Here is a 24,149-nt window from a genome sequence, read left to right as displayed (position 1 = left end):
CCCTGCGATGCTCTTCGCGTCTGGGCGCACCTGTGCCTGGGCCTCATGGGGCCTCCAGCTCCGAAAGCACTGAGTCTCAGGGTCCCCCTGGCGGCCAGGAGGTCTGCGAGTTATTTTGCTTAAAAGAAACGTGCCACATGAGCAAATGTCACGGTTTCTACAGAAATGCCCTGTGCCCTTTCATTGGCCAACAGCCCTCCCACGGAGCATGCAAACTGTCAAGTGATAGGAAGATCTGAAATAAAAGACAAGCAAGACATGGCCCCCCTAAAAGAGCATTTTTAAACTAACTTAATTAAATAGGTAATTGAGCAAGTAAATCCTGCAGGCAGACAAACCGCGTTTCCAACGCATAACTCCGGATCCTGAGGAGGGGCCCGGCTGCTGAACACAATGGCACTGCTGCCTCCCCAGCCCCCCAGCCGCGCCCCCATGGCCTCCTGTGTCCCCAGGAGAGGTGCCTGCCCAGCCCTGCTTGGAGCCCCTGCTCGCTCCCTGGCTCGATTCTCACTCTCCTTCTCCGGGAAGCTCGGGACAGGGGCTGTGGGGACAGGGGCTGCGGCCGGCCGCCTGCACTGCTCCCGCCGCCCTTCCTCTCGCTCGTGCGGGCACGGAGCACCCGGGCCTGGCGGCCTCCAGGGCACGTTCCTGGGCTCCTGTCCCTGTGGGCCTGGCCCGCTGTGCCCCCCTCAGCCAGGGGCCTGGGCTCAGTCGCTGAACCCTGATGTAGCTCGCAGTTGGACCCTCTGTTGGTGGTGCCTCGTCCCCATCAGACTGCGTTTCCTTGGGGATGAGGAGTCCGTGTGGAGCTATGCCATCAGCCCACAGGCAGCCCCATGCGCCCCGGAGGCACAGAAGCCCGGTTGCGGGGTGGATGGTGCCAGAGGCTGTTAATAACACGTGAATCTCAGGGGCTCGGCCGCGCTAGTGCAGCCGCTGTGGGGTTAAAGCGCTTGAGCCTGAAGTGCTTTGGGATGGGGCTGTGCTAGATGTGTCATCAGAGAATTCGGGCCACAGAACAATGGGCAACCTGACTGAACGGGCTGGCAATAAAATACAGGTTCTAAGTGCTCTGGGTCAGATAGCCTGGCTTAGAATTCATTTATCCCTGTGATCTTGAGCCAATTATTAACCTCTGAGCATCAGCCTTCTTACCTGCAAACATCATTCCCACCTCCGAGGCTAGCCATTGAGGGAGCTAATACCGTGTTTCCCTGAAAATAAGACATCCTCCGAAAATAAGACCTACTTTACAGGTTTCCTTCTGAGTGAAATATAAGGCATCCCCCAAAAATAAGGCCCCCCTAGGCTAAACATGAGAGATTTGGTCCACTGATTCTGAAAGAAATGGAGTCACAAGAAATTCACCAGGAAATTCAGGAATTGGATTGTTATGATGATGTTCCAGAAGATGATGACATGATTGTCACTGAATAAATGAGTAAATTCTTGATACTGTAGGATTCACAGTTTGTTTGGTTTGTGTTGACAACTACCGTACCTCCGTACCGTATACAGGTAATAAATTTCCTTTATTTTCATTTAACAATAAATGTGTACCATATTCTTCTTCTTGGAAAAATAAGACATCCCCTGAAAATAAGACCTAGCGCATCTTTGGGAGCAAAAATTAATACAAGACACTGTCTTATTTTCAGGGAAACAGAGTGCATGACCAGTACACACTAAGCCCTCAGTTACAGTAACTACTGTGCCAGTGCTGAAGGATCCGTTATAATGGGCAAATGTGGGGGAGCAGGTGTTCCTGGAGAGGGGGGTCAGCATGAACAAAAGTGAGGAGACTGGGGACACGTCTCACAGAGGAGAAAGCACTGTGAGTGGAATTTAATTCAATAACCTGCAGCCAAGAGCATGTGATCAAAGGTGCTGGCCTGGGCCTGGGGGAACCATTGATTTTAGGGTCAGGAGACCCTGTTTGAACTCTGCCCCTCCCTCCTCTCCCCTCTCCCCCCTCCCACCCCCCAACCTTCTCTAACTGCACCGTTGGCCCCAGGCTGCCGCTGGCCCTGTCCCTGAGGAAGGGCTCTTTCCCACCACGTTGGGCCGGACCCCCAGTTCCTTCTCAACCGTTTGCCGAGCAGCTATTTCCGGCTCCGGGAAGCTCCTCGCTTCTCTCACCGGGTGGTCGGTATGTTCTCCGGCCGTGCTAACAATCCTGGACTGCTAGGTCACTGAACATGTGCTTTACCAGAATACCCATATCAATTATGAATTGTTGGTTGCTTTAGAGAAATCCGCTTGTCTAAATCATGCGTAGACTCAGGCTGTGGTCTGTAGGGTAATGGTAATTAACGTGCATCATTAGTAATAATAAAGCTTGTGTAAATTCAGTGAGGGCTGTACAGGCTGCTCATGTGTGTTCAAACGCTAACCCGCTCTGGGGTTCCGTTGGATTGCAGATCTGAAAGTTCACCTGCAGACCACCGATTACGGCAACTTCTTGGCTGATCAAACGAATCCTCTCACCGTTTCCAAAATCGACATGGAAATGAGGAAGAAGCTGTGCGGGGAGTTTGAGTATTTCCGGAATCACTCCCTGGAGCCGCTGAGCACCTTCTTCACCTACATGACGTGAGTGGCGGGAGGGCGAGGTTCTAGGCCTTTCCATTGCTCTCGTGTTCGAATGCATCCCAGCTTCAGCAGCTGAGGAGCCCGGGCCACACCCCCGGGGAGAAAGCAGACCTCACGCACTAACCTGTGATTGCGATGGTGGCCTCCGGTTAAAGCTTCTTTCTGTTTTCTCTTTCCCAACGCCCCGTGGGGCTGGTGGTGAACGTGTCTGTGCTGTTGGGACTGACGGTGACACAATGTGACACTTTTGGGTCCCTAGTGGTGGCGCCGAAACAACACAGGACATACTTTAGGCCACAGCTGCCCTTCCAGCCCCCTCACAATGGATAAGGAGCCCCAGCGCATTCAGGAGTGTCTGTGTTGATCCTTCTCTGTCACCAGCAGCCCCAGTCTTTCAATGCAAAGGCCCTTCACTCTGAAAAATGCTGAGCCCGGTTGGTGTGGCTCAAAGGTTGAGCATCAACTTATGAACCAGGTCACAGTTGGATTCCCAGTCAGGACACATGCCCAGATTTCAGGTTCAATCCCCAGAAGGGAATGTGCAGGAAGCAGCTGATCAATGATTCTCTCTCATTTTTTATGTTTCTCTCTCTCCCCCTTTCCCCTCTTCTCTGAAATCAATAAAAATATATTTTAAACAAAATTACACACACACACACACACACACACACACACACACACACACACACACACTAGAGGCCCGGTGCATGAAATGTGTGCAGGGAGGGGAGCCTTCGGCCAGGCCTGCACCCTCTCCAATCCAGGACCCCTCAGGGGATGTCCGACTACCGGTTTCAGCCCAATGCCTGTGGGATCGGGCCTAAACCAGCATTTGTAGGAATGGGCCTAAACCAGCAGTCAGACATCCCTCTTGCAATCTGTGACCACTGGCTCCTAACCACTCACCTGCCTGCCTACATGATAGCCCCTAACCGTCTCTGCCTCGGCCCCCACACCTAGGACCCAGTCTTCCCTCCCAGCCAGCTGCAAGCACCTGAGACCTGGGCTTCTCTCGCTCTGGCTGGCCGCAGGCACTGGAGCGTGTGGGTCCTCAGCTTGGCCTGCCCCCTCACAGTCCAGGAGCCCTCAGGAGATGTCCTAAGGATGGCCTCAGAGAGTGAGCCTAAGCCACAGTTGGCTTCTCTCTGTAGGAGATGACCAGGCTTATCAGGGGAAGGCCCCCAACACCCCTCTGCTGCTGCCACTGCCAGCCTCCTTGGTGGCCCGCCCGTGGCCCTTGCAGCTGTCACAGCTGCATGCCTTAGGCCCTCACAGCCACTGTGGCTTTGTCCAGATGGACATCTGGAAGATGTCCGGTCTAATTAGCATTATACACACACACACACACACACACACACACACACACACTAGAGGCCCAGTGCACGAAACTTGTGCACAGGGCCAGGGGGGAAGTGTCCCTCAGCCCAGGCTGCACACTGTCCAATCTGTGACCCCTAGAGGGATGTCCAACTGCCCATTTAGGCCCAATCCCAAATGAGCAGTCAGACATCCCTCTCACAATCCAGGACTGCTGGGTCCCAACTGCTCGCCTGCCTGCTTTCCTGATTGCCCCTAACCGCTTCTGCATGCCAGCCTGATCACCCCTAACAACTCCCATGCCAGCCTGATTGATGTCTAACTGCTCCCCTGCCAGCCTGTTTGCCCCCAACTTCCCTCCTCTGCCGGCCTGGTCACCCCTAACTGCCCTCCCCTGGAGGGTTGATCACCTCCAACTGTCCTCCTTTGCAGGCCTGGTGCCTCCCAACTGCCCTCCCCTGCTGGCCATCCTATGTTGGCCACCTTGTATCCACATTGGGGCAGCCATCTTTGACCACATGGGGGCAGCCATATTGTGTGTTGGAGTGATGGTCAATCTGCATATTACTCTTTTATTAGATAGGATAGAGGCCTGGTACACAGGTGGGGGCCAGCTGGTTTGCCCTGAAGGGTGTCCCAGATCAGGGTGGGGGTTCCCTTGGGGCGTGGGGCATCCTGAGCGAGGGGCCTGTGGTGGTTTTCAGGCCGGCAACACCCCCTGGCGACCCAAGAGGAGGCCCTGGTATCTGGGATTTATTTACCTTCCACAATTGAAACTTTGTAGCCTATAGCGGAGCCAAGCCTCCTGCTTGCTCTGTGGCCGCAGCCATTTCTGTTTGGATCTGTTTACCTTCTATAATAGGAACTTTGTAGCCTTTAGTCGAGGCCTAGGCCAGCAAGGGCAGGTGGAAAGCTTGGCTTCCTCCATTGCCTGCGAAACCCAAACCTCCCTCCTGCTTTCTGTGGCCGGTAGCCATCTTGGTTGGGTTTATTTGCATACTCTCTCTGATTGGCTGGTGGGTGTGGCTGGTGGGCATGGGTTGTGGGTGTAGTGGAGTGGTGGTTAATTTGCATGTTACTTTTTTTTTATCAATCTTTATTGTTCATATTGTTACAAAGGTTCCTCATTTCTTCTCCCCTCCACCAGGTTCCCACCCCACCCTCAGCCCCCTCCCCATCCCCCATTGTCCTCATCCATAGGTGCAGTTTATGTTCAGTCTCTTCCTCCCTCCCTTTCCCCGATAGTAAATCCCTTTTCAGATAGTAAATCAGTTACTTAGCATTTTCTCATATCAATAATACCACCACATGCCCAATGATACATTTTACACAAAAGACATTTCCAAATAGGTCAACCAGCCTCATCCAGGCCCCACCCAAGGCACTCACAGATCAACACAGATCAATACCCTAGCCCTATACTAACTCAACACATCCAGATCTAAGCCTTCATCACTTGATTCAGCAGACCCTCAAGTTCCCACAAAAGTTTCCAGCCATGTCTGAGAGGCAGCCGTGGGGCAGGGGCAGGCGAGGAGCGAGCTGTTACGGGCCTGGCTGCTCCGGGCCTGGCCTCTGTTGCTCTGGTTCGTTCCACAACCAGCTGCTCCGGGTCTGGTCACTGCCGCTCCCGACCTAGTTGCTCTGGACCTGGCTGCTGCTGCTCCGGGCCTGGGTCCCCAGGGTCTGGCTCATATCTGGGGTTCAGCGCTGCCAGTTCGGGGGTTCAGCCCAGGCTGGGGGTTTTATTTCCTTCCTGCTAGGGAACGCCAGGCAGGCACCCAGCCCTCTTCTCCTCTCCGGCTGCGACCTCTCCGCGCACGCGTGTGTGTGAGCACGCAGCATGTCTCCGTACCTTAGGCTTTTTTTCAGCTCCTCTGATTTTCCTTCAGGTTTTCTCTTTCCTTCTTGTTGTAGCATTTTCCGTCAGTCAACTAACTGTAGCTCTGGGCAATGTCCACTCTACATTTTAGTTGTATTCCATTGAAATTGTTGTGTGCTGCTGCGGTTAGGTGTCTACCCGAGCAGCCATCTTGGATCCTCTCCGCATATTACTCTTTTATTTTATATATATATATATATATATATATATATATATAATCACCCTAGCCAATTTGGCTCAGTGGATAAAGCATCGGCCTGCAGTCAAGGCCACATGCCTGGGTTGCATGCTCCATCCCCAGTGGAGGGTGTGCAGAAGGCAGTGGATTAAAGACTCTCTCTCATCACTGCTGTTTCTATCTCTCTCTCTCTTTCTCTTCCTTTTTGAAATCAATAAAAATATGTTAAAATTTTAAAAATTAAAAACATATGTATATTTTTAAATAAATAATTTTAAAAATGTTGAGCTTGTACACCATAGTGAATGGTGCTTTTATTAATCCAGTCAATAAATTATACCCAATACTCAAAATTTTGGGCCCCTCCAGTGGGCAAGCCAGGAACCAAGGTCGGCAGCAGCTGGACCGTGTTGCGTATATGCTATGTAGTCGCCCTGTATAATGTATGACTGGCTCAGGAAGCATAAAATGGAAATGTCCCTCTTCCTCCTGTCCCCCTCCCCACTCAGCTCCTCCCCCAAGAGTGATCACTTCTCACATTCTTATGCACTTTTCCAGGAAAACATTTACATTTGTATATTTATACTGACACACACTCAGCCCACCCGCCCCGCATTCCAAATCCATGTGTACAGTCAGATGCCTCTGCACTTCCCGCACCTAATACTTCTCACAACGATCCTTCCAATGCCATTGTTTGTAGTAACTGCACAGAATCCTGTGTGTGGTGTATCACAACTCAACCAACCAGTCATCTAGTCACAAACAGTTTACTACTATGTCGTTCTTGAATTCATTTCCAAGCTAAATTTCTGCCAGTGGAAGTAGCGAATCAAAGGAATGTCTTCTTTTTTGTTTAAATTTTGCTAAGTTGTACTCAACAAAAGTAGCCTCCTTTGGTGCTCCCTACGCAGTGCATGGGGAAGCCTGGGACTTACACTGTGACCAACACTGGACAGTATCTTCTTTTAATCTTTTTATTGATTTTTAGAGAGAGGGAAAAGGAGAGAGAGAGAGAGAGCAACATTGCTATGAGAAGCACAACATCCATCAGCTGCCTCCTGCACGCCCCTCCCGGGATCCAGCCCCAAACCTGGGCTCATGCCCGGACCCAGGACCCAGCTGACAGCCTTCGGGTGACAGGACGATGCCCGCAGCTGAGCCACACCAGCCAGGACTCGCACATTCTCATTAATTGCCCATCTAATCGGGTTAAAGATTGTATCTCTTTGCTTTAATTTATAGCTCTTAGCAAAATTGAGCATCATTTCAATTTATCAGTTATCTGTATTGCTACCTGACCATTTTTTGTGGGAATATTCAGCATTTTTTGATTGGCATGTAAGGGGTCCTTGTAAGTGAAGAAAGTTAACCTTCATCATATATGTTCCAAAGTTATTTCCTCAGTTTGATAGAATTTAACTTTTACACGTTTTTGCTGTAGAAACATTGAGTATTTTTATTAGCTATAATCATCATTCTTCTCATCTCTCGACTCCTGATTATTGTATCCTGACGGGAAGGCCTTCCCCACTCTCAATCCATTAGTCCACGTGTCTCTTCTCCCACTCATCATTGTTGATGCTTCACTCTTTCCATCTAAGACTTTGGCTCATCTGGAATGTGCTTTGGTGGAAGGCACGAGACCTGGGCTGCAGTTACGTCCCCCCCAGAAGCTATGCAGTGTCTGCTGTTTCTGTGAATAAGTGAGAAGTCACGACCACAGTCCGAGGAGGCAGCAGGGGAGCGTGTCCCACGTGGTCCGGGCCGGGTCCCTGGTCTGTGCCGTGGGCCCTCCCTCAGCGCTGGGCCAGGGCGTGACTCCGGGAAGATACAGCCGCCGGCCTGTCACAGGAATCCACACAGAGACAGGGCCTGGGGACAGAGACTGGGTGTGCAGTGGTCTGACGCGGGGTCTCTGGAGGATGCTGCAGATGGACAGAGCTGGGGACCAGAGAAGGCTGAGTGCCTGGGCTGAAGCCTCGAGTGCGATGAGTAATGAGTCTGTCTGGCTGCACACAGGGCGGAGACACGGCGAAGGGAGGCTGGAGAAGCAAACGCAGGCCAGGTTAAGGCCACTGTCCCACGGCGGGAAGGCAGGGGGCTGTATCACATCAGAGGGTGTCTTCATGCGTGTGTGTTGGATGTTGGCATCCGCCAGACCTTCCTTAAATGTGACAGTCTGAGCAAAAACCCACCTGTAAAGGGGCAAAGCAGAGGCCGGAGTGCTCTCAGGACTGTCCTTGCCATGCCAGTGAGCGGATGGTGCTGGACTCAGACCCAACTTCCTGGCCATCACCATGTTGCCTGCAGTGCCTCCCGCAAACATCCAAAGTCCCGAGCAGTGCGACAACATGGCCCTGGCCACGTGAGAGAGAAAGGATGAAGTCCTGGCATTGGCGGGATGTGACTGTAGGCCAGGCCCTGTGTGTACTCTGCCCGGAGTCTTGCTGAAGCCTCCTGACCAGTCTTTCTTGGTTCTTATCACCTTTCTAGAGATGCAGAAACTGAAACATACATGTGGTAACTTGCTGAGATCATAGATCAAACCAGGGAAGGCGTCCTGGTCTGAAATCACTGTTAACAGTAGGCTTTGTAAAATCAGTTTGCTCAGATGTTGGATGAATTCCGAAAATCTGACCTGAGGTCTAATTTTAACCGAGTCAGGAAGCTGCCACATTTTGTACGTTGTGAGTTGAGGGACAGGTCTCACATGATAGAAATTTGTCCCAGCCCGGCCAGTGTGGTTCAGTGGTTGAGTGTCCACCTATGAACCAGGTCACAATTCGATTCCTGGTCAGGGCACATGCCCAAGTTGCAGGCTTGATCCCAGTATAGGAGGCAGCTGATCGATGATTCCCTCTCATTTTTTTAATGTTTTTATATCCCTCTCCCTCTCTCTGAAATACATTTTTTTTAAAGGATGCATTACAAGTCCAAGAATTGGAGGAGGAGGAGGAGGAGGGGGAGGAGGGGGAGGAGGAGGAGGAGGAGGAGGAAGAAGAGGAGGAAGAGGAGGAGGAGGAAGAGGAGGAGGAGGAGGAGGAAGAGGAGGAGGAGGAGGAGGAAGAGGAGGAGGAGGAGAAAGAGAAAGAGAAGAAGGAGAAGAAGGAGAAAGAGAAGGAGGAGAAGGTAGAGAAGGAGGAGAAGGAAGAGAAGGAGAAGAAGAAAGAGGAGGAGGAGAAGAAAGAGGAGGAGGAGGAGAAGAGAAGGAGGAGGAGGAGGAGGAGAAGGAGGAGGAGGAGGAGGAGAAGAAGAAGAAGAAGAAAAAGAAGAAAGAGGAGAAGGAGAAAGACATGGAGAAGGAGAAGGAAGAGGAGGAGGAGGAAGTGGAAGAGAAGGAGGAGGAGGAGGAGGACGACGACGAGGAGGAGAAGGAATTTGCCCCAAATATTTGGGGAAATGCTATCCCTGGAATGGCAGGTTGCTCCATCGATGGTGATGATCACATGGTTCATTGTTTCCTAACTTTTGAATCTCTAACATGGAAGGAGCCTTGGTGTTGAATAAGCGAGCATCATCATTTCACAACAAACCCGCATGTTGATCTAGTTAAAATAGTGTTTTTTAAAAAATTACTTAAATTTCCAAATATTTCCAGCTATAAGTGATGTTAAAAACTGTCCATAAGAATACAGGTGGTCCCAAAACCCTGGGTAGATGGTTACTGCCAAATTGGAAGTGGACAGATAGTCTGGGTAGTGTTAGCATTCCGCTGGTGCTGTTGGCAATGGACAAGGTTTAATTTGGAAAATCTCATTTCTTCTGACAGCCGAGAGGACGGAGAGGACAAGTCTGAAGAGCAATCGCCCTCAGCCCTGCCTGGATGCTCTCTGTGTCCCTGTCCGGAATCAGTTGGCAGTACGGCCACTGGGCATTTGTGGAATCCATGTCACTCCTGTAACCAGCAGGACCTTACAGAGCTAGAAAACCCCCCCCCCACACACACACACACACACAACTCAGAATTTCACATTCTGTGCGGCCCTGTTGTGCTGCCATTTCTTAGCCAATGTGTTCAGGGTAAACCAGAGCCAGTCCCGCAGAGAGTGCTGTGTGCCAGAGGGTTTAGGTGTTGGTTTGATGTCCTGGGTGTGGAAGATACAGGTTGCTATCTCTACAGCAGTTCCTGGTGGGTTACAAGACCTTTCCTTTGCTGGTCATCACCTTTCTGGTTAGGTATCAATCGACCACCAGGGGGCATGACTGGTCACAGCAACCCCTTCTCCAAAGGACTGGGTTCATTTCCCCCCCCCCCCCCCTCTCTCTCTCTCCAACTGTCCTGGGAGAGATAGGAAGACAGGAGGCTGCACAGACTCTGCTGCTGAGCCAGATAGCCTCTCGTTTTATCTTATTTTGTTGGCTTTACCTTTTTCATTTATTTTTTAAAATATATTTTTTATTGGGGCGAGGGACAGAGAGATGAACATCAATGATGAGAGAGAATTACTGATCTGCTGCTTCCTGCACCCCCCACACGGGATCAAGCCCACAACCCAGGCACGCGCCCTGATGGGGAATCGAGCTGAGACCTCTTGGTTGATAGGTCAACACTCAACCTCCAAGCCATGCCGGCCGGGCTGTTGGCTTTATCTTTCTAATGGAAAAGAAGAACGGGTGCTTTTTAAGAGTTTTTTTTTAATGTATTGGGGTGACATTGGTTAATAATATTTCATGGCGCGCAGGTGTACAATTCTATACACATCATCTGTATGCTGTGCTGTGTCCACCACCCAGTCAGGTCTCCTTCTATTGCCATTTACCCCTTTATCTTCCTCCACTGCCCACGCCCCTCCCTCTGGTGATCACCATGCTGTTGTCTGTGTCCATGTTTTGTTTTAACTTATGTAGTGCTCTCTACAAACCAGTCTCATAATCATTAAATGTGTGATTTTTGTTAATCCTCACCTGAGGATATATTTTTCTTTGTTTTTTTTTTTCTTTTTTTCTTTTTTACAAAGAGGAAGAGAGAGGGAGAGAGAGTTGGAAACATTGTTGAGAGAGAATCATCAATCAGCTGCCTCCTGCATACCCCCCACTGGGGATGCGCCCACAACCAAGGCACATGCCCTTGACCGGAATCGAACCCTGGACCTTTTAGTCGCAGGCCAACGCTCTATCCACTGAGCCAAACCGGTTTCAGTGAGGATATATTTTTCATTGATTTTTAGAGAGAGTGGAAGGGAGGGAGGGAGAAATGGGGTAGAGAGAGAAACATTGATGTGAGAGAGACATCATGAATGCACCCTGCATGCACCTGGCCAGGGCTAGGGATTTAACCTGCAACCCTGAGGTGCAAGAACCAATGCTCTAACCACAGAGCAACATGGGCCAGTGCTATTAAATCTATTTACTTTTATTTTAAAATATATTTTTATTGATTTCAGAGGTGAAGGGAGGAAGAGAGAGAGATAGAAACATCAATGATGAGAGAGAAATATTGATAGTGCCTCTTGCATGCCCCCATGAGGGATCAAGCCCGAAACCAAATAAAATTTATTTGATGTCCACAACAGCACAGCAGCCCTACAAGGTGGCACTAATATTACTGGCATTTTAGAAATAAGGAAGCAGGTACTGTTGTCTGTGTCCATGTTTGTTTGTTGCATATCTTTCCAATTTTTTTTGTACAAAATAGAAATATGTGTGTGTAAACAAACATACAAATATGTGCACATATACAATTATACATGCACTAGGGGCCCAGTGCACGGATTCATGCACCTTGAAAGGAACTGTGGGCTTCGAGGCTGCAGTGAGCACAGGGGGGTCTCCATGCGGAGAGATCAGGGCCGGCGCCAGCAGCAGGTGGGCACGGCAGGCTCCAGTACTGGCAGTGGGTGTGGGTGCCAGGCGGGACTGTGCATGTGGGAGCAAAGACTTTTCAGTAACCACCAGAGGCTCACCCCGATGACAGCGACCAGCCTTGGTCTGGCGTCCTGCTCACCTGCTCCACCATCCCACCTTGGCCAGCACCTGCCATGTTCCACACGTGCCCCCTGGTGGTCAGCGCATGTCATAGCGACCGGTTGTTCAGTTGTTTTGCTATTCAGTGTATTTGCATATTAGGTTTTATATTTAGAGATAGTAGGTTTCATTGTTTGTTTTACATCAGGAAGACCGTATTATATGTGTTACATAATCCAGTTTGTCTTTCCATGTAATCTATGAAGAATTTCCTACGTAGATCATACAGAGCTGTCTTATGCAAGGCATATATTGCGTTCCATGTGTGGGTGTGCCATCACTTACCTGACCGTCTGCCTTTGCCCAGCAGGTGTTTCATTGCTCTGCTGCACAGACCTCATTGTACATACATGGGGCTTTCTCGTGCCAGAACACCTTCGGGGTGGGTTCCCAGGAGTGAAATTGCTTTGTCGGTGGATATGCAGTCTTTGATTTTGATGGATGCCTGCACGTCCTCTCCATCTTGTCTCTCTCCTGTCTGCGCGGCTGCTTGTCCTCGCCTGGCTGTAAGACACGCGATTCTCTCAAACCTGTCACGACTGGTGTCTTGAGTGGGGCAGGTGAGAACTGCCCCCACCACTCTCAACAGGGTGCAGGGCAGGTGGCGTCAGCACTCCACACTTACCCTCTGACTGGCCCGGAGAGTCGCTTGTTGGTGTTTCCTGTGAGTCACCTGACGCTCACAACGTGGCCAGGAAAGGGCCACCGTGGAGCAGCCGCCTCGATGGGAACGGGTGGAAAGGGGGAGAGGGAAGCAGCGGCGGCCCAGAGGGGCTGAGCAGGTGCCGGTAGCAGCCGCTCCTTCACTTCGCTTGCCCAGTGGGAATCAGCGTTGACCTGACCGTGTAACCGATTGAAAAGCACCATCGTGCTCGTGTGCAGGCCTGGAGGCCACAAACAGGGACTGAGCGAAGACCCGTCTTTGAGGAGATTGGAGCTGGTGGGGACGGCAGGTGTCCTCTCTCAGATGGTGTCTGTGGCGCGTGTGTGAAGTGCCTGCCCAGAAGAGTCAGTGCTTGCCTCCTCAGACAGTGAGGAGCATTTGCGAGCTAACTCGTCCCCTTGTTCACATCGTTAATACCAATATACATGGGAGATTAATTTCACACTGGGACAAATGAAAGGAAAAGTGCAGAGAAAAGTCACTTCTAGCTGGAGACACTTTGAAGCTTAATGAGAAATGTGGCCCTGAGTGGCCTGGGAGGTGGGGAGGGCTCCGCACCTCGCAGTGAGGGAGGGGGCCAGCGTCTCCTGGGAGAGCAGGGCAGAGGCTGGTGCAGGGAAGGGCAGGTTTGGAGGCACCTTTCACCTGAACACCACTGGGAGTAGGACTGCGGAAGTCTGAGGTGTGAGGGGAAGGTTCCCTAGCCGTTTCAGAGCCATCAGGATTGGGGGGAGCACTCCTAGGAATTTGGGGGAATGTTCCCAGGATTAGGGGATGCTCCCAGGATTGGGGGTGCTCCCAGGAGTTTGGGGAGGTGCTCCCAGGAGTTTGGGGTGATTGATGCTCAGCACTCTTGTTCTAAATATGCTGTTACTTCTGGGGAAGTTTTCAATGTTTCCTTTTGCCAGAAGACAAACAATGAGTGTGAGAGCAAAATGAATGGCTCTCTACTATTATTTTAACTTTCTCATTTCTCTACTTAAAAAGAAAAGTTCAGGGAAGTAAGAAATGTTATCCAAAATGCCAGATTTCAAGAGGGAGCAGAATATTTCTGAGGAGATTCTTTTTTCTCTTTTTTAAGGTTTTTTAAAATTGATTTTTAAAGATAAAGAGGAAGCGAGAAGGAGAAACATCAATGTGAGTGAGAATCATTGATCTGCGGCCTCCTGCATGTTCCCCACCAGGGATGGAGCCCACAACCTGCCACATGCCCTGACTGGGAATCGAACCTGCAGCCTTGCGGTGCATGGTTGCCATCCAACCAACTGAGCCATGCCAGCCAGGGCTGTTGGGGGATCCAGCTCTCAGCAGGCTAGTTAGCACACCAACCCAAGGCGGCCTGTCCTGGGCGGGTATGGGGCTGGCGTTGGATTGAACGAACGGGGACAAAAAGACACGTTTGCAATGTCGCCGAGGCAAGCTCGGCCCTCCTGTCCGGGTCCCAGGGGGACCCGTGGGGCCTGTTGCGGTAGATTGGCACGTTTTGTAGGAGAAGTTCATTATCAGTGGACCAAATGTACTCCACACACCCAGTCCTTCCCAGGAAAGACGGCTCCTGACTCTGCACGTACGTCCCTGTCCTGTATGTGCTTCCCACATGGACAAGTGTGACCTGGCAGACGGCACATTATCCTGGTCGCCTGGCACCGAATTGTCGCCGAGAACGCGGTTGCATGTTGCAGACCCAGCCTCTCAGGTGGCGGGAACCCTGCAGCTCAGTGCTGAGCGGGGCGGGCGCAGGGGGAGTCACAGGGCCTCACGGGATGGTCTGCTGTGGCCACGGAGTTTGCCAGCTGCTGCTGTCCAGTCCCACCCAAGGGACGCCCAGCCCATCCTGAGGCCTCCGTGTGGCACAGGGCAGGCCTCTCACATGTAAAACCAAGTGTCATGATGACGGCTAGCTACCAGCAGTGTTCCGTTTAATGAGTACATTCCCCAAAGGTGACACGAAGCCTCCTAGGGTTCGCAAAGCTTAAAGGGAACATCCTCTAAACTAGGACCACACGAGGGTAACTCTAGGCTACAAGATGCAAAACAGGATGGCGACAAATTCATAAAATGGGCATAAGTCAGACTTCGAGCGATGTTGCAACAGGTAACGGTTTTTGGTCTGTGGGCGTGCCAGTGTTCACGCACTCTGCCGGGAGCAGCAGGTGAGCTCAGAAGGAGTCACTAACAGGAACGCAGGCAGAACTGCAGCGAGGACTCCGAGATCCTGGGCGCAAGGGAGAGCGCCACAGGGCGGGCTTTCCAGGAGCGACTGCGGGGTGGGGTGCTCTCTGCTCCTTTCCCCCACCGCCCGTCCACAGGAGACGTCTTGCTGTGCGGCTGTGGGACCCTCCTGAGCCAAAGCCACTCCCCAAGGCTTTCCCGTGTGTGTGTGTGTGTGTGTGTGTGTGTGTGTGTGTGAGAGAGAGAGAGAGAGAGAGAGAGAGAGAGACGCCCCTCCAGATGAGAGCCGCTGGCTCGTAGCCCGGGGCCTGTCCTGTCTCGGTCCCGGCTCCGCCGTGGAACAGCTCGGGCCACCACCCTCCCCAGGGAGCGCGCCCGGTGTCTCCATTGGGTGCATCTGGCCGGGGGTGTGTCCCGACGCCGTGCCTCCTCCTCCAGGTGCGGCTACATGATCGACAACGTGGTCCTGCTGCTGAGCGGCGCGCTGCAGAAGAAGTCCGTGCGGGACCTGCTGGGCCGGTGCCACCCTCTGGGCCGCTTCTCGGAGATGGAGGCCGTCAACATCGCCGAGACGCCCTCCGACCTCTTCCACGCCGTCCTGGTGGAGACGCCCTTAGGTACAGCGTGGGTGTGGGCTCGCCCGTGTGCGGTCACTGCCCCAGCTCCCGAGAGCACAGCGCAGTGGAGAGGTTGCTGGGAGTGGGGGGACCAGCCCAGCCCGCCTGCCCGGCTCAGACAGGGAGCACTGCGGGCACCTCGGGGTCCGCACCCGGAGGGAGCACTCATCTCCAACGCCCCGCGCCCGCACGTGCATGACAGGCTGTCCCGGTCACGCCGCCCCTTCCCGGGCGCCTTCCCTTCCCCGTCACCGCCGTCCGCACGGGCTCCTGAGGGGCGTGCCGGGCGCCCGGGGTGTCCGCCGGCCCAGGAGCACGGAGACGCCACGGGCCCAGGCGTGAGGAAGTCTGCGCAGTAGCTATGCCCTTTGGTCATTTGTCCAAATACTCGCCACTTTGGACAAAAGCTTTAGAGAAAAATAAATGTGTCATCAAGTGCCCGGTGCTATGGTGCAGGTCCCAGGAGGGCAGGAGTCTGGCACCAGCGCCGTGAGCGTGAGGCAGGCTCAGCCTGTCCACCAGGCACAGGCAGTTCGGTTCCCATCCGGCCCCCACTACAGAGTTTTAAAAATGAAATCGGACATAAATAAGCACAACTCCGCGCTCGGCACAAAGCGAGGGCATCAGAGCTAAGTATTAGCATTGGTGGCAGGACTGCGGACGTGAGCCCGGACGTGAGCACTGCCGGGCGCTGGCTGTCAGTGAGCCGGAGCCGCGCAGGCGATGCCGTTAATGCTTACGGAGTGGTCCCGCCCGTGGCCCGTGGCGGTCGCTGTGACGCACCCGGGATTGAAGCCCGTGTCCCCCTGGTGAGCACAGGCAGAACGTGCAGGTGACACTCTGTCCGCGTGCAGTCCTGCCCGTCACTAACTCATCCTGTGACGCTTCTGTTCCCAGCACCGTTCTTCCAGGACTGCATGTCTGAAAACACCCTCGATGAGCTGAACATCGAAGTTCTGCGCAACAAGCTGTACAAGGTAACCGCTGTCTCTGTGGCACAGTCCTGCCCGGGCTCTGTGAGACGCGATGCCCTGCCCCGTCACTGCAGACCAGGCCTGTGTGGAGCATGTTGTCCGCCTCCCGGCAGGAGGCAGCTGAGGGAGGTCAGCCCTCGCTCTGTCTCCTGGCCTGGCCGGAGCGTAAAGTGGCAAAGGGCAGGCAGCCCAGAGACAAGCAGCATTTACAGGCGCCTCTGTCAGCGGAGCTCGCTCTGTCCTCCGTTCTGTGAGTCCCAATGCCCGCTACCTGTCCACACGATTGTACTCTCCTAGCCGTGGGCAGTGTATCGAGATAACCGCTGACAAGGCGGCCTAGGTGCTGCTCACATCATCTGCCTCTGCCTGGACGGTGCCGCCCCTTCCAGGTCTCTATGTAACAGGCGCTGAGTCACCTGTCCTGGCACCTGGACAACCACAGCACCTTCGGACCTTTTCCCAGAGCAGCTGAATGACCGCAGGCGCCACCCTCTGGGCCGCACACCCTGCTGCAGCGCAGGGTCCTCCCCAAGCACTGCAGCCAGGCATCGCCCTGGCTGTGAATATGGGCTACAGGGCTCCTGATGAAGCCAGCGGGAGGCACTGTCCAAGCAGTGCGGAGGCTAACCCACTCACCGGCTAAGCGGCTGGTGCTCTCCTCAGACAGGCCAGGCGGCGTGGGGCGAGCGGGGGGAAGCAGTTCCTGGTGCGTGCAGTGGCACTCTGCGGGCAGCTGACTGCAGCCAGCCTGCCCTTCCTACTCAGAGCCCCGGGCACCTCCCGAGAGGGGGCGTCAGCACAGGACAAAGCGGGTCTCTCTGGGGCTGGTGAAAGGGCTGGCACGCTCGGTAGAGGAGCCAGAACAGCCGAGTGAGGCCACGGAGACGCATGCGGAAAAGGGAGGTACGGGGGTACGAGGCGAGGTGAGGGCAGCTGTGCTTCCTGCAGCTCCTGCTGCAGACGGTGCCATGGCATTGGTGTGAGCTCCTCCTCCCCGGTACTCCTTCCCTCCAGTGAGAAGGGACAGCCCCACAAAAGCTGACTGAGCCACGAAGGGCGGCTCTAGCTTCTCCACAAGGCCGGATGGCCACCCTGTCGTTTGACGTCTCCTCTTTTCCAGTCGTACCTGGAGGCGTTCCACAACTTCTGTAAGGATCACGGTGACGTCACCGCGGAAGTCATGTGCCCCATCCTCGAGGTGAGAAAGCGTGCTTGAAGCGTTCATGCCAAATGTGTTTCCATGTGTTTCATTCCTGTCATGGCCGGATGCTGCTTCATCGCGGAAGCTCCTTTATCTAAAGTGAAACGAGCGACGCCTTTTACTCTCTGTATGCCATCAGTGTCTTCCGTTAGCAGTGGTGTTTTCTGCCTGGCTGGGTGGCTACATAGGTTGTGGGTTCGATTCCGGGTCAGGGCACATACCGAGATCGAGGGTTCTATTCCTGCTCGGGGCATATAAGGAAGGCAACCGATTGATATCTCTCTCTCTCTCTCTCTCTCTCTCTCTCTCTCTCTCTCTGTTTCCCTGCCCCTAAATCATATCCTTGGGTGAGGATTCAAAAAAAAGAGTGATTTCCCAAGTTTCCAACATTGAAGAGTTGTTTTAGACTTAGGAAAGAATAACACTTATAAAAATGTGATCATGCTTGCTGCATAATATGAAGAAAGATCGCAGTTAGTGAGAAATTTAGTAAGCTATGGCAATCACACGCCATAGGACTCAGAAGGACCCAGACTCCTCCAGTGAGGGACACAGGCGTGGGACCCCGGGGTGCGTCCTGTGGAAGCCGCACCTAAAAGCCGCTGCTGCTCCAGCGCTGCGTGGGGACTGGGGAGGCCCAGCCTGGCTTCTGCCTCTCTGACCGGAGTGTCACACTTCTTAATCCCCTTTGTCGTCAAAGAGGAATTGCATCTGTGCCAGAGGCCTCTTGTTTAAATGTCACCCGCAGATGCTCGGAAGCCCAGCGTCCCAGGGCATCGGGGCACAGCTGGCACTCAGCGTGGCATGTCAGTGGAGCTCTCTGCTGGCTTCCTCAGACTCCTGGACTTAAAAATTAAAATATAATTTAAATAAATATGTAACTTAAAATAAATATGTACCTTAATTTTTATTGATTGTGGAGATATAGAGGAAGGGAGAGAGAAGCATCGATTAATTGTCCTACTTACCTACCTGTTCATTGGTTTCATGAGCCCTGGGTGTGGTTTGAACCCGCCTTGGTGTATCACAACAATGCTCCGGCCAGCGGAGCTACCAGCCCGGGCAGGACTGAATTTAATTATGAGTTGTGTATTCTGGGTTCAGAAAAGCCCTGTGAAGATAATTTTTGTCCAAAGACTACCGTTAATCATTAGGCTACCTTTTATTCTGGCTTCATTGGTGGCAGATCCTTGAATATGGATCCATGACTTCTGAATTCAAGACAAACTGAGAAGAACTACCCTTTCGGCAAAAAAGCCGGGGGTTGGGGAGTGGGGCATGTGGTGTAACCCGTCCTGACGCTGCATCCGGCAGGTCTGTTCCCTAAAGCAGCGCCTCCTCCGGTGTCACAGCTGGAGGCGCCTGCGTCCCCATCGAAGCGTCCAGTGAGCAGTCCCTGCAGAGGGAAGGGTCACTGGCCACCTCCTAAGGTCTCCCCTTGTCTCGCCCAGAGGATGAGTCCGGAACTTCCTGAGGTCCCTTCGGACTCTGGTCACGTCAAACGTTCCTGAGAATCTCACTCCAGCGGCACTCGAAGCAGCACTTATTCCGGCTCAGAAATGGTGTCCACATCCCAGTCCCAGGTTTAGAAATGGTTCTTGCCCTTCCCGCCAACAGAAGCAGATGGGAGTTACGCTGAACAAAACGTGTATAGCAGCACTGCACCAGCCAGCACTTGGTCTGTGCAGTACTCTCCGAAACTGCGTGGATTCACTTGGACTTTAAAACAGCACAGAGATGAGAGGTCTGCCTGGTGTTCATCCAGCGGAGAAGTCAGGCGAGCACACTCAGCCTACCGACCTTCACACGGCCCACCACCCCACAAACGAGGAAACTGTGGCCAGAGAGCGAGATCGCTAGCTCCAAATAGTATAATTCTTAGCTACAGAGTTATCGGGTCTAGTAATAATTAATGTCGTTTTAAAACATTCATTTAAAATCTTGCTTGGCGTTGACTTGTATTGACATAACCTTCAAACACGTGGTATCTACAGAACGTGTGAAGTGCAATTAACAAGTTTTGCTAGAAAAAGTTTGTATTTGGTTTGGTTTTTGTTGCAAAACTAGGGCTAAGAAGATGGCGGATGAAGAGCATATTCGGCACTGTATGCTTTACGAGTTCCAATTAGGAAGAAAAGCAAGTGAGGCTGCAAAAAACATCTGTAGTGCTCTTGGTCAAGATGCAGTTAGTGCCAGAAAATGCCAGCGTTGGTTTGAGAAATTTCGCGAGGGAAATTTTTCGTTAGATGACAAGAGTGGTCGAGGCCATGTGTCCAATTTTGATCAAGAAGCTCTTCAAGCTCTTTTGGTGCAAAATCCTCAAATTACCCAACAAGAGCTTGCGACAACTTTAAATTGTTCACAAAAAACAATTTCCAATCAATTGCGTGCACTTGGCAAAGTCCAAAAGTTTGGAAAATGGGTTCCTCATGAGTTGACCGACAACAACCGTAATCAAAGAGTCACAATTTGCAGTTCGCTCCTCTCGTCAAAACCGTTTGCCGTTTTTAGAGCAAATGGTTACCGGAGATGTAGAATGGGTGCTGTATGTTAATTTGAAAAGGCGGCCTCAATGGTTGGACAAAAATGAGGCTCCGCAGCCCACGCCAAAACCTGACTTGCATGCGAAAAAAGTGATGTTGTGTGTTTGGTGGAATTTTAAAGGAATTCTTCATTATGAACTTTTACCATCTAACCAAACCATTACAAGTGCAGTGTATAGTGCCCAATTGGAAAGGTTAGCCCAAGCTTTAAGAGAAAAAGAACCCGCGCTGATTAATCGGAAGGGCGTAATTCTTCACCACGATAACGCACGACCGCATACTGCAAGAATCACTGCTGAAAAACTGCGCCAGTTGGAATGGGAAGTTCTCCCTCAACCTGCATATTCTCCTGATATTGCCCCTTCCGATTACCATTTGTTTCGTTCTTTGCAAAACTTTCTTCTTGGAAAAAAATTTAATAATGAAGAATGCCTCAAAAATGCATTGACCGAATTTTTTGCATCAAAATCACAAGAATTTTACAACAGAGGGATTAAAATGCTTCCTGAGCATTGGGCACAAGTAGTAGAAAACAACGGCAACTATATTGTTGATTAAATTTTGTTGTATTGTTTAAATAAATTCGATTTAAAAAAAAGTATTAGAAAACGACATTAATTATTACTAGACCTAATAGATTGTTGCTATTTAACTTAAAAAAAACAACTCCAGCCCAGCCGGTTTGGCTCAGTGGATAGAGCTTTGGTCTGCAGACCAAAGGTCCCAGGTTCGATTCCAGGCAAGGGCACGTACCTTGGTTGCAGGCTCCTCCCCAGGCTGGGCCCTGGTTGGGGCTCGTGCAGGAGGCAACTAATCGACGTGTTTCTCTCACATCGATGTTTCTCTCTGTCTTTTCCCCTTTCTTCGTCTTTTCCTAAAAAAATCACTGGAAAAATATCCTCAGGAGAGGATTAACAAAACAAAACAAAAAAAGAAGCAGCAAAACAAAATAATAACCAAAAACAAAATAATAACCCCACCCAAACCACGGGTACTACAGCATTTCCTCCTGTGAAGAGCCTGACCCACATCAGGGGGCGCGGCGGGGGCAGCGTGCACTTTCCCTTCCCAGTGCGTCTGCTCTGCCCCGGGCACCCCCGCACCGCGCAGGCCTCCCTGCGGCTTCCAGGAGGAGGGCAGCGGCTGCTGGCCCCGGTCCCAGCGCGTGGGGTGTGGAGCAGGGCCAGCCCTGGGGTGGGGCAGCTGCTCGGTGGTGAGCGGGGTCACAGCCTGGCCTGTGACCTCAGAGGCAGAGCCCACAGGGACCCAGTGGCCGGAAACGCGGCCCCGGCTCTGTCTGAGCCCCGGCAGGGCGGCTCTCACACTCTCCCTCCTGCAAACGCAGTTTGAGGCTGACAGGCGAGCCTTCATCATCACCCTCAACTCCTTCGGCACCGAGCTGAGCAGAGACGCGCGGGAGGCCCTCTACCCGACCTGCGGCCGGCTCGGCCCCGAGGGCCTGCGCCTGCTGGCCCAGGCGGAGGACTTCGAGCAGATGAAGAGGGTGGCGGACCACTACGAGGTGTGTACATGGCCGGTCCCCCGCTGTCACGCGGGCCCTGGGCATGCACCCTCCCTGCGGGTGCTCCCTCCCTGCCGGTGCACCCTCCCTGCGGGTGCTCCCCCCGCCCCTGCTCCCCCCCTGCCCCTGCTCCCTCCCTGAGGGTGCTCCCCCCGCCCCTGCTCCCCCCCTGCCCGTGCTCCCTCCCTGCAGGTGCTCCCTCCCTGCCCCTGCTCCCCCCCCTGCCCGTGCTCCCTCCCTGCCCCTGCTCCCTCTCTGCCCGTGCTCCCTCCCTGCCCGTGCTCCCCCCCTGCCCCTGCTCCCCCCCCTGCCCCTGCTCCCTCCCTGCCCCTGCTCCCCCCCTGCCCCTGCTCCCTCCCTGCCCGTGCTCCCTCCCTGCCCCTGCTCCCTCCCTGCCCCTGCTCCCTCCCTGCGGGTGCTCCCCCCCTGCCCCTGCTCCCTCCCTGCCCCTGCTCTCCCCCGCCCCTGCTCCCCCCCCTGCTCCTGCTCCCTCCCTGCGGGTGCTCCCCCCCTGCCCCTGCTCCCTCCCTGCGGGTGCTCCCCCCCTGCCCCTGCTCCCCCCCTGCCCGTGCTCCCTCCCTGCCCGTGCTCCCTCCCTGCCCCTGCTCCCCCCCTGCCCGTGCTCCCTCCCTGCCCCTGCTCCCCCCCTGCCCGTGCTCCCTCCCTGCCCGTGCTCCCCCCCTGCCCCTGCTCCCCCCCTGCCCCTGCTCCCTCCCTGCCCCTGCTCCCCTCCTGCCCCTGCTCCCTCCCTGCCCGTGCTCCCTCCCTGCCCCTGCTCCCTCCCTGCCCCTGCTCCCTCCCTGCCCGTGCTCCCCCCCTGCCCGTGCTCCCTCCCTGCCCCTGCTCCCTCCCTGCCCCTGCTCCCTCCCTGCCCCTGCTCCCTCCCTGCCCCTGCTCCCCCCCTGCCCGTGCTCCCTCCCTGCGGGTGCTCCCCCCGGGGCTGTGAGGAGCCCAGGGACTCTCTGTGGCCTCGGGAAGCACAGTTCTCAGGGGCGGAGGAGGCCATTCCCCAGGGCGGGCACCTGAGCTCACGTCAGAGCAGGTGGAAGAGCCAACCCAGAGGCCCTTCGAGCGGCCGGGGGTGAGCAGGTGAGGGCAGTGAGGGCAGTGGCCCCTGGCTGTGCACCTGGCTCCAGGAGCAAGAGGAACCCCCTTTGCCCCCCCAGCTGCTCTGCAGCTCAGGCCTCCTCCCCCAGTGGCTCCTCTCCTCTGGAGCTGAGACCTGCCCCTCTCCCGGGCGCCCTGAGGCCTCTGGGGACCTGGAGGCCAGGCCTCCACTGTACCCCGTCCCTGGCCTGTGCCCCACCCGCACTCGCAGTCCCCGGGGGATTGGTCAGCTGTCGTCTCTAAGGTGGCACATGCCTGAGGTGACCAGACATCCCACTTTTGGAGGGACAGTCCCAATTTTTAACAATTTGTCCCGATTCCCACGGTGTTTTAAAAAAGTCCTGATTTTTGGAAAGATTCTTTTAAAAAATCGGGACTTTTCCAAAAATTGAGACTTTTTTAAAATGCAGCAGGACAGGAGACAAATTGTTAAAAATGGGACTGTCCCACCACCGAAAGCGGGACGTCTGGTCACCTTACACAGGCTCTGCACCCAAAGGGGGCGCTGAGCTGGGAACAGCTCCTATGCCCCAGCCGGTGGGTCTGCGCCCGCGGCTACGGCTACGCTATGCTTCCACCGCTGTCATCCTGGGAAATGACACTTCCTGGGGGGCTGAGAGTTACAGAACACATCCTCTGGGGATGAGCTTTGTAAACAAATAAACAAATGCAGCTTCTGTGTTGCCAGGGGCCACACATGATAAGAAATGAGGGTTTGTTACCAATATCTCTGCTCTGTCCCTCAGGTGTACAAGCCGCTGCTGGAGGCTGTGGGTGACGGCAGCGCGGGGAAGTCGCTGGAGGACGTGTTTTACGAGCAGGAGGTAGGGCCGCTCCTCCTCCCGCTCTGGGCCTGAGCCTCTGCTCACCGGGTTCGCAGCAGCAGCCGGTGCTGTGCCCAGGGGCAGACGCAGAGCGGGGGAGGCAGCCCAATGGCGGGAACGGCCCGGCTTCGCGCCATCTGCCTGCCTGTCGGCGGGCAGCCCGGGGCGCGCCCTCGCGGTTGTCCAGGGGAGGACGCAGCGGGGCACACTGTGACGTTGGGAACTGTTCCTGTGAATGGCATGGAGGGGCCGCGTCGTGGTTCCCTGGAAAGGCAGAAAGGCCCCTCTGCCTCCAGGCCCTGTCAGGTGCTGAGGCCCCACAGGGGACTGTGTTCGTTCTGTGTTTGACCTTTGACACCGGCAGCGGCCCCTAATCTAAGCCGTCCTCCCAGTGCGGCCGATCACTCCCCAAGCCGCCGGCCCTCCCGCTGCAATGACGGGAAGCCGTGGGGAGCCCGGAGGCCCCGGCCGCAGCGGGCAGCGGCTCCTGTCGGCCCTGCTCCGAGCGCTTGCACCGCCGCGGTGGCAGCAGAGGCCCTCAGCCCCCTCTCCTCCCGACACAGGGACAGAGTGCGGAGCTCTCCCGTTC

The 24,149-nt window shown here is 54.0% G+C and overlaps 1 protein-coding gene across 1 annotated transcript in view; it reads left to right on the top strand.

Annotated features, from left to right (window-relative positions):
• The window catches only part of ATP6V0D2 (ATPase H+ transporting V0 subunit d2), a 31,639-nt gene that overhangs the window by 6,477 nt on the left and 1,013 nt on the right, over positions 1-24,149 (top strand). The window contains exons 2-7 of the mRNA XM_036437393.2: positions 2,421-2,592; positions 15,211-15,389; positions 16,287-16,366; positions 17,484-17,561; positions 21,453-21,629; positions 23,483-23,560. Of these exons, the coding sequence (XP_036293286.1) occupies positions 2,421-2,592; positions 15,211-15,389; positions 16,287-16,366; positions 17,484-17,561; positions 21,453-21,629; positions 23,483-23,560 (764 nt within the window). The remainder of the gene's footprint in view (positions 1-2,420; positions 2,593-15,210; positions 15,390-16,286; positions 16,367-17,483; positions 17,562-21,452; positions 21,630-23,482; positions 23,561-24,149) is intronic.

This window comes from Pipistrellus kuhlii, unplaced genomic scaffold (genome assembly GCF_014108245.1).
Source record: "Pipistrellus kuhlii isolate mPipKuh1 unplaced genomic scaffold, mPipKuh1.p scaffold_m20_p_14, whole genome shotgun sequence".
NCBI classification, from domain to species: domain Eukaryota; kingdom Metazoa; phylum Chordata; class Mammalia; order Chiroptera; family Vespertilionidae; genus Pipistrellus; species Pipistrellus kuhlii.
Note: the sequence above shows the minus strand (reverse complement) of the source record. Positions and strands in the feature narration are given on the sequence as shown.